This window comes from Strix uralensis, chromosome 3 (assembly GCF_047716275.1).
Source record: "Strix uralensis isolate ZFMK-TIS-50842 chromosome 3, bStrUra1, whole genome shotgun sequence".
In the NCBI taxonomy this organism is placed as follows: Eukaryota; Metazoa; Chordata; class Aves; order Strigiformes; family Strigidae; genus Strix; species Strix uralensis.
Genome location: NC_133974.1, coordinates 103,390,746 through 103,405,304, shown reverse-complemented (window position 1 = coordinate 103,405,304; position 14,559 = coordinate 103,390,746). Strand labels below are relative to the sequence as shown.

The following is a 14,559-nucleotide window of genomic DNA, read 5'->3' as shown; positions in this document are numbered from 1 at the left end:
GCGGTCACGGCGGACACGCAGCCGGCGGGGGCGGGGAGCGCGGCCCCAGCGGCCGGCATGAATCCCGGGCGGCCCGCGCTGCCCGCGGCGGGGACGGAGGCGGCGGTGCCGAGGTACGGACCCTCGCCCCCAACAGGTGCAGGGTCCTTCCCCCCGCCCGCGGCACCCGCCTGTCCTTGCGGGGCCGGGGCTCGGCGCGGTCCCGCCCGCGGGCGCCGCGCCGGGCCGAGCAGGCGGGGAAGGGGAGGGGAGGGAAGGGAAGGGAAGGAAGGGGTGCGAGGCCCGGCCCGGCCCGGCCCGGCCGCCGGCGCGGGAGAACCGAGGTGAACCCGCGCTCTGCGCCTGCCCGCCCGGCCCGGCGCTCCCGCCTCCCCGCCCGCCGGCCCCCGTGCTCACGCCGCCCGCCCCCCTCTCTCCGCAGGGAGCCGCAGGGCGAGTAGCGCTGCCGCGGCCGGGCCAGCCACCTCCGGGTCCATGAGCCGCCGCCAGCCGGGACTGCCGCCGCCGCCACCGCCGGGCCCAGCTCCCCCAGCCCCGCTGCCGCTTCCGCCGCCGCTCCGCCGCCCTGCCGGAGGTGAGTCCCGCGGCCGGGCCCGCCGCCGCCCGCTCCCCTCAGCGCCGCCCGCGGGCCCCGGCTCCTGTCAGCCGCTCCGGGGCGGGGGGAGAGGCCGCCGGCAGCCGCCTTAGTGCCCGCGACCTTTTTTTTTGGGGGGGGGAAGATGGAGGCCGGCTGGGACCGCGCGCGTGTCCCCCTCAGGGGAGCTGCGAGCGGGCTGGGGTCCCCCGGAGCCCGCCAAGGAGAGGCGCGGGGAGGCGGCCCCCGCTGCGGTGCCGCGCCGCTTCCTTCGTGCCCCCCTGGAGCGGGGGTAGCCCCTTCCCCGGCGACTAACGGCGGAGGCGGGAGCGGGCTGGGGCCGGGCCGGCGGGCAGCCTTGCCTGGCCTCGCCGCGCCCCGCTCCGCTCGGGGAGCGCTACCTGTGCCTTGTTTTTCTTCTCCCCGTAGGACGGTCCCGCGCCCTCCGCTGCGAAGAGAATGGCCGTGACTCTAGAGCAGGCCCAGCGGGTGGGCTATACCTGTCTGAAAGCACTCCTCAGGTTCGCTTTTATGGTCGCCAATAACCTGGTTGCTATTCCGTCCTACGTCTTGTATTTAATTATGCTGCAGCCTCTCCGAGTGTTGGATAGTAAAAGCTTCTGGTATATCGAAGGAGTGTTATTTAAGTGGCTTTTAGCTATGGTGGCTTCCTGGGGCTGGTGGGCAGGATATACAGGTAAGAATGTCTTATTAATTCAAAATGTACACATATAAAGATGTAAATAAGTATTAAAGATGTTTTAGTATGGGGATGTGTAGGGGAATATGTAAATATAGTGGATATGTGGGATGTTTTTCTTTCAGGTTTCTTGTACAGATGCTTTGTTTCTCTGGATTGAGATGCTGAGTGTACTGAAACATTTTTTTAAATCGTAGGTACAAACTTAACCTGTTAAATAAGAGTTTCTCAATCAGTATTTTGTCTTAGTGTAAATAGAAATAGGATTTTTCCTAAGTATCGTGATCACTTTGTTTTAGTGCTACATGAAGAAGATACATCTGCTCAAAAGAGGGTTGATTTGTACAGTGCATGTAGCTGCTAGAGCCAAACTTTTCTTTATTAAGTCTATGCATCTCTGAATCATCTCCACTTAAAGCTGTCAGGACACAAGGCTAAGAAGTTCGACACGAGGCTGATGTCAGAAGAGTAGGTCTTCTATTCCTTGCAAGAGCAACTGTCTTTTGTGCTGCTTCAGAACGGAGGGAAACAGAGGGAACCTCTTTCATACAAATAGGGATACGCAATGTTTCTCCACTGTATGGGTCTTCATTTATTGTTAGCAGAGCTCATTACAGAATCCGTAGGGTTTTTCCCCTCTGCATGCTTGCTTTGCAGTTATTATTGCTTGTTAGTATTCACAGGCTCATCAAGGTGACGGACTGAGCTAAAATATTAAGGAAGGCTCTAGTCTTGTCCTTGAGTGCACTGATTTTCATCCTGGCTGCTGCACTTTGTGCAAGAAAACAGCCATCAATTCTTTGTATGTGCTTAGACCTTGGAAAGGGGATGAAATTAATCTACTGAGTACAAAATATGAACAGTCCTCCTAAAATTCTTTCCCTCTCTTCTGCCCAGGCTGCATCCGCAGGTCTTGTCCATGTAAACAAGGAAAAAAAAGGAATGTCAGCACACAGCTCTGGAGTCTGGTCAGACTCCTGATTAGTCAGAAAGTCAGTGTTGACCCAGATGGAGCACTCTTTTTGTTAGGCTACAAGAGCTGAAGCCTCTGTGACAATGTGCCTTTTGGTACCCTGTCGTGTGCCTTTCCGAGATGCACAAAGTTTCTGTGGATACTCTAGGTGAGCTTCCAGTTCTTCTTAAGGAGATGGTGGCAGCAGCAAGCTAGATTCTGGTCTATTGGGCTAGAACTGTCGCAACGTTGCACTGCTTCAAAATTGCCTTGCCTGGTACAGCTCAAGCTTTTCCAGATACGCTGTTTCAAAAATCTTTTTATGTGTTTGTATTTGCTCATTAAAAGAAGTCCACATAGTATTTGCAGTGGCAGGTATATTTTTAAGTCTGCTTTATGCCTTAAAGCCCAAAGGCCTTCTGGAAGGAAGGATTGACTTTCAAGGTGTCATGTGTATTATTAATTGGAAATGGGAAAGTTTATGGGCATAATGGTAATGGTAAAGTCATACAGCATATGACCCCGGGGATTTGCTGTGTATACTGAATGTGCTGGTTAAAATTCAAGCCGTTGTCCCATGACGATACAGTTTTCTTGGGATAGTTTTGCTGCTGACTGCAGAACTGTGTGGTTTCTTTTGCCTATTGCTTGGAAAGTGGTCTTAGCATGATCTGCATATCCTAGAGTCTTCCTGAAGCATCTGTTGATTGGTGTTGCTGATGTATCTTGACAATTTGAAATCATTTGTTTTACAGTCTTGAAATGTCTTAGTATGTTTGTTTGAAGTATCATTTGCAAACAGCTACACAGAAGTGTTTTCTGGGATGATGTATGGGTAAGGAGGCCCTTTTTGCTTTTCACTATAAAGCATGGCTTTTGTTTTGGGGAGGATTTTAAGCAAATGCTTGTACAAAGTCTCAGTTTAAATATATTTTATTTGGTATGAAGACATTAACATGTTTTATACTGAAAGCTACAAAATAGCAGGAATAGCTTGTTTGTTTGTCTAGTCTTTCTTTACCCTCATCAGTGCTCACCACCACATGCAGAACAAACCTGGAAAGTGTATCTTTCTGGCTTTGATGTATGTAGCCAGAGTAATTTATGTGTCTGTTTCCAGATTGATAGATTTATAAAAGACTGTCGCTAGGTCCCCTCTTTTTATAGAGTACGACATGACTAATTCAGAACTGAAATACTACTTCATTAGAGTTGGTGTCTAAGACTTGCATGCATCTGAAAGAGATACTGCTCCAGAATTCTTCTGTTTTCAATTCCAAAAACTAAGTCAAAGATAGACTTCAATATGTTCCATCTTTGCAAAAGTAAATACAAGGTGGTAGGTGTGTATGGGTTCATTGAGAAGACTAAGGGTTTTTCTTTTCTTTTGAGTAGCAGAGCAGTTGGTGAGGGTTTTTTTTCCTTCTTGATGGAGAGGGTAACTAGCTAAATAAGTTTACTTGTCTTTTAGTTGGAGGTAGTGTTCTGCTTCAGTTGTGTTGAAGGTATGTTTCAGTTTTTTAGTTTATTTAATTTTTCCCCTTCTGAGTTCGGGTCCTGTTGAGTGAGAAGTGACATAAACCATTTGAATTTAGGGACTTAAACTCAGCTTGCAAAGTGGATTCAGGGCGGACTTTTTTTCCCCCCCCCGTAAGTTTGTGTAGGAGAGAGCTCAACACCAGATGAAGACAGTATGGTGAGTGCTAGGTTTTCCTTCTGGGCTTTGCTGCTCTTGCATAATTGTTGATATATTTTATTGAATAAAGCTGAAAGAGCTGAGGAAAACTCATGAACTAGGTCTGCCCTTCTCCCCACCCCCGCATAAACCTGTGGTTTTGTGCTAGGTTCCTAGAGGATTTGTCACAGAGATTACATGATCTGTGTCTATATCAGCAGCTATAATCTGTGCTTTTTGATAAATGTAGGTGTTTCTGTTTGCAGAGGTACTTGATGTTATGTAAAGAGATAGTGTATAACTGGACAAGAAAAATAAAGGAAGGAACGGGAAGAGAAATTGTAAAGGTCACTCCTTTCCCTAATCTTTTTCTTCTTAGGATGCAAGTATGAGAGAGAACTTGGGTATAATTGGTTGCCTTTGATTTTTAAAGGCCAGAGTATGATAAATATCTATGTTGTTCTCTTGAACTCTATAGTGTTTCTTATGAAAAGCAAAACTGAGTGTCTTTTTATGAAGAATGTTCAGATAGTCTAGAAATGTTATTTTATTTTTATATGCTTTCAGAAAGGCCTTCTTATAACTCTTCCAAGCCTTTTTCTTTTTTTAAGGCTTTTTATATAAATGTATTGCTCTCGTTGTAGGAGCTGTTCAGTTAGGACACTTGGAATCTGCATATTAGTGTGATTTGAAAGGCACCTTTGAATAACACTGAATATTTCCTGCATTTGTTGGAAGACGTGTTCTAAAAAAAGCAAACTCGAGAGTGCTTGATCCTTTGTTGGCACGTACCTTTTTCCCCCTATACTATAATTTGTTATCTAATATACAAGTAAACCAGAAACCACTAAATTGTGCAGTAGATGTAATGGGAGGGAGATGGAGCATATCTGTGGTAGTGAATTTCTGATGACCTCCTGCTCACCTACAAAACTAGTTTTAAAGCAACCATCTTCTAGATTTGAACTTCTTTGGGCAAGTAGCTGTTGCAGACTAAAGTTTAATATCCCTGTATCTAATCAAATTGCTAAAAATAGGACTTCTAGAGAAGAAGCTTGCTTTGCTTAAATACGCTTAGGCAAACTGTTTTGTTGTCTTCTGCTGTCTAAATGCAGAAGTTAGCATTAGCCTGTGATAGTGATGTTGCCATATTGCAATTAGAAGTCTGTGGGACAGCAGAGTAATAGGTTAGCAATGCAGCCCTGATGCTCATCTTGTGCTCCGCTCTGCTCCGCACAGCTCAGTGCCACTGCAGGGAGTGGCGATGCATGCCCAGCCTGTATCTCTGGCTGGGGACAAGGAGGAGCTGGCGGGCAGGGTCAGTGTCCTATGTCTGCAGCAACCATCAGCGCTCTTCTGCCTGTCGGAGCACCCAGGGAGAGAAGGATTGTGTGTGGTCAGCAGGGTTGTGTGTGTCTTGGGAAGGGGTTTCCTTGAGAGTTGTGCTTGGAGTGTTCCATACCCCAGAAGTAAACAGGACAACTTGACAAAACCTTCTGTTTCAGCCCCTTGCCGACATACATAGTCTTGCAGTAATGTTGGACAGGTTGCTGGGCTGTGAGCTGATGAAAGGAAGGGTGTACCACACACAGAAAAGTCTTAGTGGTGTGACTATGCTTACTGATACAATGATGCAGTGCTTAATAAAAAGTGAACTAATCCTACCGTATTGCCTGTTACTGTTCTGTGTCATCTGGGAAGGTGACATTTAAAGAGTGTCTGTTAGAATTGTCAAGTTTTGTCAAGCCAAGAGAATTTCCCTTTCCTCCTTCTTGTTATTCAGCCAAGTAGAATAAAATTGAGATTTGGATTTTTAGTTGCGTCCTGCCTCCTTTTCCCTCAAGTGATTTAAAATTTATTGGCTGATTTGTATGTATGATTAAGTAGTCACCACTCTATAATTTTTTCACCAGACACACATTTTTTTTCTCTAATTCAAAATCTTCTTTGTGTCTATTTCATCAGTCACAGCCTCAACTCCTCTAATCTATTAAGAATGTGAATATTTTTGTCTTCCAGAATTGTAAAAGATACAGGTGGAGCTGCTGTGACAACACTTCCTTGGTACACTGTCTGCAGTGTACACTGTCTGCACTGCCTCTCGTGACAAGTTGGCCCCTCTCCTCGGGCAGGAAGTGCGGCAGAAGCTGGAGAACAGCAGATGAGATAAAGTAAATTTTTTTCCCCAAGAAAGGCAGGAGGTGTTATTTCAGGAGACCTATCTGTGCCTCTAACCCTGCTATTGTTTTCTACCCTCTTCTGTTCCTACAATATGATGTTTAACTGGCAATATTTTGTTTTGGGGATTGGTCACTACTCTGAGGACTGGGCAGGGAGGGGTGTAGAGGAAACCACTTGTGTTTTGAGGTCAGGCGGTGTGTGAAATGGAGAAACAAAATTGTTCTCATTTTGTGTTTTCTTTGAATGTGCAAAAATACCTGATGTGACTCAGTAGATTTGGATAGCAGCATACCACACAGAAACTTTTAGTTTATGCTATGGCTATGTGTTGAGTTTCTAGATAATCCCTGGCTTAAATGCAGCTTTCTCTGATGTGTATGATTTATGTGTAGGTTATGCTGAGATCAAGCAGGGATCTTTGAAGTTATTTTGCTGTTTGTAAGGGGAAGTCTGTGTGTAATTTGTGAGCTGTCTTGATAAGAAAAGGTCAGAGTTGAATGAGTTGGGGACATTGGAGCAGATTCTACTGTAGCCTCAGAGCAAAGGCTCATTGTGCCTTTGCGTCAGAGGAGGTAAGCAGTACAGTGAACTTACTGTCAACTTCTTTGTGCAAGTGATGTGTCTGTTTGTAAAGAGTGCTATACAGTGACCCTTGTCCTATTTTAGTAATACGTAAAAGCACACCAGGATATTCCCCTCTCTCCTTTTTGGAACATGAGTTACAGGCATTACCAATACTTCATTGTAGTTCACCTAGTGTCAGTGAAGTGTCAAAAGCAGAAAAGCTTATCTTTCATTTTTCTATTGTATCATTTAACTATAAAAGATCATTCCAAAAGATTAGGTATTGAAATGCTCTCTGAGTTTTATTTTTAGGAAGCTACTGCCTTTTGGCACAAAACTTAGAGTAAAAGCACACACTGTTAGTTTTTTGCTAGTGATATTTTTGTTTTTTGTTGCTATTTACAATCTTTTTCTTTTTTTTTAGTGGGTTAGTCTCTGCTCCTGTTTCACTTACTCTGGATAATACAAATACTCTTGCAAGCATACCAAATCTGTCACATCTGCCTAAGGATAGTAAAGATGAAATTATTGAGGAATACCTATACAGAGAGGTGTGATTATTTACTTTTAAATCCAGAAATGGCTGTGGGATGCCTCTGATTTAGCTTATGTGCTAATGGCCAAAGGAGGACAAAGTTTGGGGAATTCTGGGTTCTATTCCTGCTTGTGGCTGAGTTCGCTCTTCTTAGGATGTGTTTTCATCCATCCTAGTTCTCCTGGGCCTTTGTTTTTAGTGTATCTATTCACGCTAGTCAACTTACTTCTCCCTTCATTGCTGGTTGAGTGCCTGAAAGGATATGACTAAGAATGCCTGAGAGATGTGTCTCTGTTCTCTGTACCTTTTCTTGTTCTTTTTCTTGATGGTAGGCTTTTAGGAAACATATGAAATAATTACAGGAAAGCATTTGTCCAGCCCTGATTTGGAGAACCAAAATCTTAGGGAGTTAAATTCTTTGTCCACAAATTCTTTGCAGAGTGTATGAAGGAGGAATTTTTTTCCACTTCGATAGTGTGATCGCATCTGTATTGGAACATGTCAGAGATGCAATTTCTCATTCTCGTTTAATGTAACTGTTCTGAAGCATAGGAATTTTAGAGCTTTTCAAGAAAACTGGAGAAGAAATAGAATGTTTAATGTGGATAAAACCTATTTTCTCTCTCATTTTGTGCTGGGAAGTTACTTTTTTAGAATGAAACTCAAACAGATGAACAGAATATATCACTTTCCCTTTCTCTGTCGGGTGTGCGTGAGGGACAGAGAAGTCTTGCCAAAGGTTACTTTGGCAAGATTTTAAGCTGCTGAAAACAGGATCTTAAAAGTGGGAAAGTTGTGCAACCTTAATTAGACAGGGTAGTTAGTAAATCCTTTATGGAATATAAGCTTAGTGGTGTAACTTTCCAGTGTGAACTGGGCCAAAATACAGCTCCAAGATATGTAATCTGCTTGTGTTTATTACAGTGGAATATAAACTCTAATGCTTAAGATGACATGTCAGATGCGGGATTGCGTAGGCATGTAATTGCACTGCTGTTGTAGGCACCACAGTTGAGATAATAGTCCAGCCATTTGAATATGCACTTACTGAAATAAATAAGGCTAACACGTTTGCATTCCTAAAAATGTTCCATGAGATCAGTGAGGGATTCTGCATGTGAGGCTGTATTTTTTTTTCTTTTCTTTTTTTTTTTTTTTCTTCTCCCCCCACAAGCATTTCAAGCAGGGAGTGCCTCTGAAGAGAGCCAGTCCGAGCCTTTCAGACTTGTCCTACCACTGCTGCTTCAGTTTTATTGGCCAGATATTTTAATGATTGTGTGGTGATCTGGATCGTAGCCCTGATCCACACTAAAACTACCCACTCCCTTTTTTTGCTGGGTGACTTACAAAACACAACCCCTAACCGAGTTCATTTTGCTGGTGTGGTGAAAGAAGGTCGGTACAAATAGCAAAGGGAAAGAGGAAGGAACTGCATCTTTTGGTGACAGTACCAGCAGCTTTAATGTATTTGTTGAACTACTACTTATGGCCCCCAATTCAGGAGAGCAGTCCTGTGCAGAATAGGGCTCTAGTGTGTGACTAAAATGTCACTGAAGTAGACTTCTTCACCTTTTCTTACTATTTTGTTAACTGGTTACTGTTGTTTAGACTGGAAGAGTGCCTTCTACAAAGTTGCTTTAGAGAAGAAAACGAAGTGTAGGGTGATAACAAAGGGTTATCATAAACTGAAAACTGGTTGATAAAGGAGTAAAAAAACCAGTGTTCATTTTGATGAAAGCTTAGCAGTGGGGTTCCAGTGAAGTTTTGTATGTGTACTGTTTGAGTTTGTCAGCTACAGAGACAATTGTAAAGAACTTCAAAAGTATTTAAGCTGTATGAATAGCCAACAAAATGCAGAAGTTGTTCAGAGTTGAACAGTCTAAAGTAAAAACCGTTTAAGTAAAGTAGCAGTTTAGGAAAGAGATTAAGTATCATGGTGCAGAGTTCAGGGAAAGTTTTGGCTTAATGCACAACTGTACATTCTGTTATAAAATATGTAAAGAACAAGATGGAGAATAATATTAAAAATACCAGTGCTTTGGCTTCACACTGTGATGGTTTTGTCTCAGTTGTTTTAAAGCTATTGAAGAGTTAAGAAGGGGCTCTGAAAGGGTCAACAGCTTCAGTAGTACAAGCTGAAATCAAATCAGAACAATTTCATTCACAGCTGAACTTGCATCGGAACTGAATTGGACAATGGTGATTCTGTTTCCTGGGCAGAATAGAGTAGAAGAGATGCAATCTCCCTGTCTCTGTGTAAAGAAGAAGGGGACTCTTAGTGTCATTGGAAGGTAGAAAATCAAAGTCTTTAAGATTTAATAAGACATCAGTGCCTGGGGTGTGTGTTTGTTTGTTTTTTCTTAAATACTTTCATTATGTCTCTTCACAAATATTTACTTTACGGGATAGTGCCAATGGTGTTTGTTATTTGAGTCATACAACATAATCTGAAAACAACTTGTTTAAATGTTACAATTCTAAAAGGTAAGGAATTGTCTCTGCTTAAGGAGTCTAGTAGTTTAAACTAGCTTAGAGATTCACCTCAGTTTTGTAATTTAAGTAAGGGGGGAGAGGAAAGATTAATAGCTTTATTACTACTTCTCACTTATGTAGAACTAAAAATAGAAGTGCTGTTCCAAGAGCAAGGGCCAGCGCTGCTGCTGTTTGGGAGGACGTGGGTTCTGGAAAGTTGAATCATTAGGACAATGGCATGAGTGCTTGTGGATGTGGTTTTTGGTGACAAAAAGGAGGATTTTGTCTGAGGTTTCTTAATTTAGTTTCATTTGTTTTGTAGCATCCCAAAGTTACAAACGAGCAGTTTCTGTGAAAGTCTGTAGTGTCTGTGTTTGCTTGCCAGAACTGGGGAAAAAACCCAGTAATATTAAGACTATGTGGTTTTGGTTAATTTAAGCATCAGTTATGTTTTAGTGTGGTGTTTAGGGTGGCCATTGAACACTATTTTGATGTAATTTGGTGACTTGGGTATTTTATAATCTATGTAGATAAATGTGACAGTGTTTTAAGCATCGTTTCCTGGTGGGATTAAGCTACTTGTTTAACAGCTATTCTTTCTCTCACCCCTCCCACACTTCTGATTTGCCTCCTTGCAAATCTGTCTGCGATTGACCAGATGGTTCAGATTTCAGACATAATGGTGTTCTCATGAGTTTTGTGAAAATTGGCAGCTGAGCGGAGGAGAGAGACCCAGGTTAGTGCCTCAGCTCAGGGTAGTGCAGGCAGATTTGGCCATTGTGTCTTGTTTGACATCTGCTGCGCATCCAACCCGTGCATCAATGGGTTTGGGTTTGCCACAGTGCTGGTATATCTGGTCCAGCCCCTTGAGGAGAAGGAGGTTAGACAACAAGTTTTTGGGAAACCAGACTTTGTTACTTCTGCTGCTTCTGGAGCAAGGTGTTAATCTGGCAGTGGCAGACGGTGTATGAAGCAGAATCCTTTCCTTTAGATGGTGTTTAGTCCACCTTGCTTATCATAACCTTTTAGATCCAAAAGGCTTATGCAGATAACCATTTAGTTTTAATATTAGGAAAAAGGATAAGGTGGTAAAAGAACTTAAAGTATTGTGTTTTTAAAACTTTCTACTCTGTATGTAAAACAGGAGTTGGCATAGCCTCCTAAAAGGACGACTAGAAGAGCATCAACCTGACTGAAACTCTCAGGAAAGAGCAGTGATGCTCAGATTACTATAGGCAGGGCAGAGCTAAAGAAGTCAGTTATGAATCTGACCCAGGGACATGTAGAAACATGAGGCTCAAGGTGTATTTGAGTGTATTTGGGGAGACCTGGGAGAGAGCAATGGTGTGGGTGGTAAGCAGCATGTGAGTCTGTCAAGAAGGGTTATGTACCACTGTGCAGCACATGTGAAGGCATTACATTAGAAAGGTGGCCTCTTGAGTTTTGTACCTGAACGTGGTCTATTTTGGTATGCATAAATATATATAGATGGCCTGGCAAAACTCCAACTCTGGTAATTGCCAATTTCCTTTCCAAACGCATTCTTCTTTCATACCCATTTTTATTTCCTGTGCTTGTCTCTGGCATAAAATTCAGTTGTTTTTCCTCCTAGCAACAACTTTACTTGGAAATAAATATAACTGTAACCTGTGTATACACTAATATAACATGAAATATCCATGAAGTTCAGTTTACATTTGTAAAAATGCTTTCAGATGCAGGTATGGTTAGTATAAATGTTTGTTAAGCCTCTTGCATGTAGTGGATTACATGAAAACAGAGTTGGTTTTGTTTTTTTTTTTATTTGAGACTTTTATATTTGTATCATCAAACCTAATAATTCGGTCTCCTAACTTAGTAATGTAGGAAGGGAATGTGACAACAGCAAGACCTTTACCCAGGTAAGTATTGTCTTGGATGAGTTTAAAGACTGTTTGATGCCTACCTTGGACTTCTGGAGTTTGACAAAATTTTTACAGGCTGGAGAAGCACTATTGTCTCTCATTTATTTCAGAAGGAGAAAATACTGAAACAAGCCTTTCTTTTTTCCCCCCTTTACTGCTTACATTCTTTGCAAATGTTTTAACAGCCTACTGAACTTTAAAAGCTAAAATGCAGAGCTGAGTTCACATAACCACGAGTGGCGTTGCTGTGTGTCACTGTAGGAAGGCTAAGGGTTATTTAGGTGACTGCTGTGGTGAAGCAAGAACCATAGCAGGTGGCCTGCTCCTTCCTTTTCCAGTCCCATTACCACCCTTTCCTGATACTTTGCAAAAACAATGTGGTAAATCTCAGTGTCTGGTCAGTCACTGGGTTTGCTTTGAGGCAGGGTTTCTTTCAGCAAAGCATGAGGACTTCGTTGGATAGGTAGAATTTGATGTTTGAAGTGTATTGACCAAAGCTCTTACTCTGTGGGAGTGCTAGACTTTTGCAGCCTGAATAAATTCATTTTTGCCTAGTTTACTTGTTGTCTGAGGAAAGAGTAATTTGTAACACTTTGGGCAAGTGCTTCATGAGTAAGCCAAGGCACTTGTAGCCACAGATCGTGCCAAGTTGCATGTAAAGTACTTACAGTGCCTGTTGCTACCCACAGGCTTAGGACTATTCATATTAATCATTTAATTGTAAAGTGGAATTTTGAGATTTGTAATATCTTCTTGCATTTGTGACACACTTGCTGTATTTGAAATGGAGAAGTCAATTTCCACAGTCTCTTTCACAACTCTGTTGTTCAACCCCTTTAGGGGTGCTCCAGAGAAACTGCTCTGCAGTGAAGTACTGGTTTTAATTGAAGTATTCTGAAGTCTGCTCTTTTTCTTTTCTTTTCCCCCAGCATTTGTCTGCTGTCATTTTTACCATTTGTTCCCAATGTATAGAAAAATTTTTTGATCTGCAATGTGGACTTTTTTCTAATTTGAGGAGGGAGAAGAGAGAGAGGAAGAGAAGCTTCAATTACTGTCATTGCAGCATCGTATTTCAAAATTGGGACCTAGGTATTTCATTGAAAGGTGCATTGAATATTAGTTTGTGTGCTGAGGATGAAAGGTAGGTATTGGAGCTAGCCATTCAGAATGTTTGAATAAATTTCTTTCTATCGAGTCCGACCATTTTATGTCAGTAAAGAGTACTACTGAAACTCCCAAGACTGTCAGCCACAGATCCAAGGTATTTTTTGCAGTTGTCAGCAGGTGTAAGAGGATTATTTGTTCTGTAATAGTAACAGATGCCAGAGAGCTAAACTTTTTTTAAAATTCGGAACAGTAAACTTTCTGCTGCTGCTTTGAGATACATCAGCTAGAAGAATCTAATGAGAGAGGCTGTGTTTTCCTGCGAATTACTTCATCTGTGATAGCTTGAGAGTACCATTAAAGGTGTTGCTTCTGATCTTACCATGATGGACTTCTGCTTACTGGCAACCTGAAACGTGGCCACACACTTAACTCTTAAGAGTTGTTGAACTGGTATAGGATAACCTGGGGTAAATTAAGTATGGTAAGATGCTTTGTTGGCTTGAATCATTTGCTGCATCCATCATACCAGCAAAAGTACTAGCTTAAGCTCCCAGTTAGGATGATTGTCATACACTTCCCAGCATGTTTTTCAAACTTACTATGGCCTCTTGTTTTAATAATGGGACTTGCATAAACAGAAACATAAAACTGAATACAGGAATTTGCTGTTATGTCAATCTGCATCATTAGCTTTTTACTGTTTTATGATTAAGTTATTTTGATTAAATTTGTGGTAACTGAACATTGCTTTCCCCCTGGCCTTTTTAAAATCCATTATGTGAAAAAAAAAATGAACATAGAATCTAAAAAGTCCAAGGGGAAATGTTTTTACAGTTCTTGTTCATGATATAATTTCTTTGTTGTGAAGACTGTTGTTTGTAGCGTGGGTGAGAAGTTTTAATATAAAGTCCTTGAAACCTAACAGTGCAAACACTTAAGGCTTCTTTTAAAAGGTTTGTGCTTTTGCTTCCTTGCATCTGTATCCAGTTACTTTTTGATTCTTTGCATGCCTTTCATTATTAAGTTTTCCCCTCCACATTGCAACTTGAAAATGTCCAGTGACTTAGTTCTGTTTTGTGGTGTATGGCAATGCTAACCCACTGGAACTGGAGGATGATGCAGAGGTGTTTGGGGGGGAGAAAATGGTGCAGCTGTTTGATTAGTAGCCAGTTTTATTGCTTGAGGATATTGATTTTTAGATTATGCTACTTGTGCAATCTCAAAATACACTGTTTGAATATGTGTTTCTGTTCTTATGATCATTCAGGTGCTCAATAGCTGTTTTTTCTGTCCAGAGTTGACTGAGTTGAAGTGGTTTAAATGGTCAATGTCCTTCAAGTGGAGACAAGCTCCTCTGTTCTGAGGTCACTGTAGGGAGACAATAAATGCACAGAATGGCCTTTTGCCTTTCACATGGAGGCCATTTAACAGAGATAATCTAAAAGCAAAGTGTTTTCCAAATACATCTGGCATTACTTTTATGTGGTGATTATTTGTACTGTATCGCGAGCTGGGCTGAAAAATGTCAGCTGTATAACGAGACAGCATCAACAGTGTTTTGTAGTAACTTAAGCAAGACCTGAAGAGTATGAAGAGGTAACTGGGAGGTAACTGAACTTGATTTAGATAAGCAGAAGGTCATGACCAGAGGTGGGATACAGGGGTGATCTTAAAATATTCAGAATCTTGATTTCCAGTAATAGTATTGTTTGTTTTCTTGACTTGAACCTTCAGCCAGTGATTAAAGTCATGCAGTTTGCTTCCATTAGGAGGAAAAATTGATGAAGATCTGGTATTTTTTTTGAATCAATATGTCTTATTTAAAGGATATATACAAAATCATGTTTTTCTGAGCCCAGTTAGATTTGAACACTGGGAAAACAGTTTCTTTGCTC

The 14,559-nt window shown here is 42.1% G+C and overlaps 1 protein-coding gene across 1 annotated transcript in view; it reads left to right on the top strand.

Moving 5' to 3' along the window:
* LPGAT1 (lysophosphatidylglycerol acyltransferase 1) overlaps nt 1-14,559 on the top strand; it is a 68,019-nt gene continuing 53,460 nt past the window's right edge. The window contains exons 1-3 of the mRNA XM_074863663.1: nt 1-113; nt 422-574; nt 1,004-1,271. Coding sequence (XP_074719764.1) covers nt 1,034-1,271 — 238 coding nt within the window. The 5' untranslated portion in view covers nt 1-113; nt 422-574; nt 1,004-1,033. The remainder of the gene's footprint in view (nt 114-421; nt 575-1,003; nt 1,272-14,559) is intronic.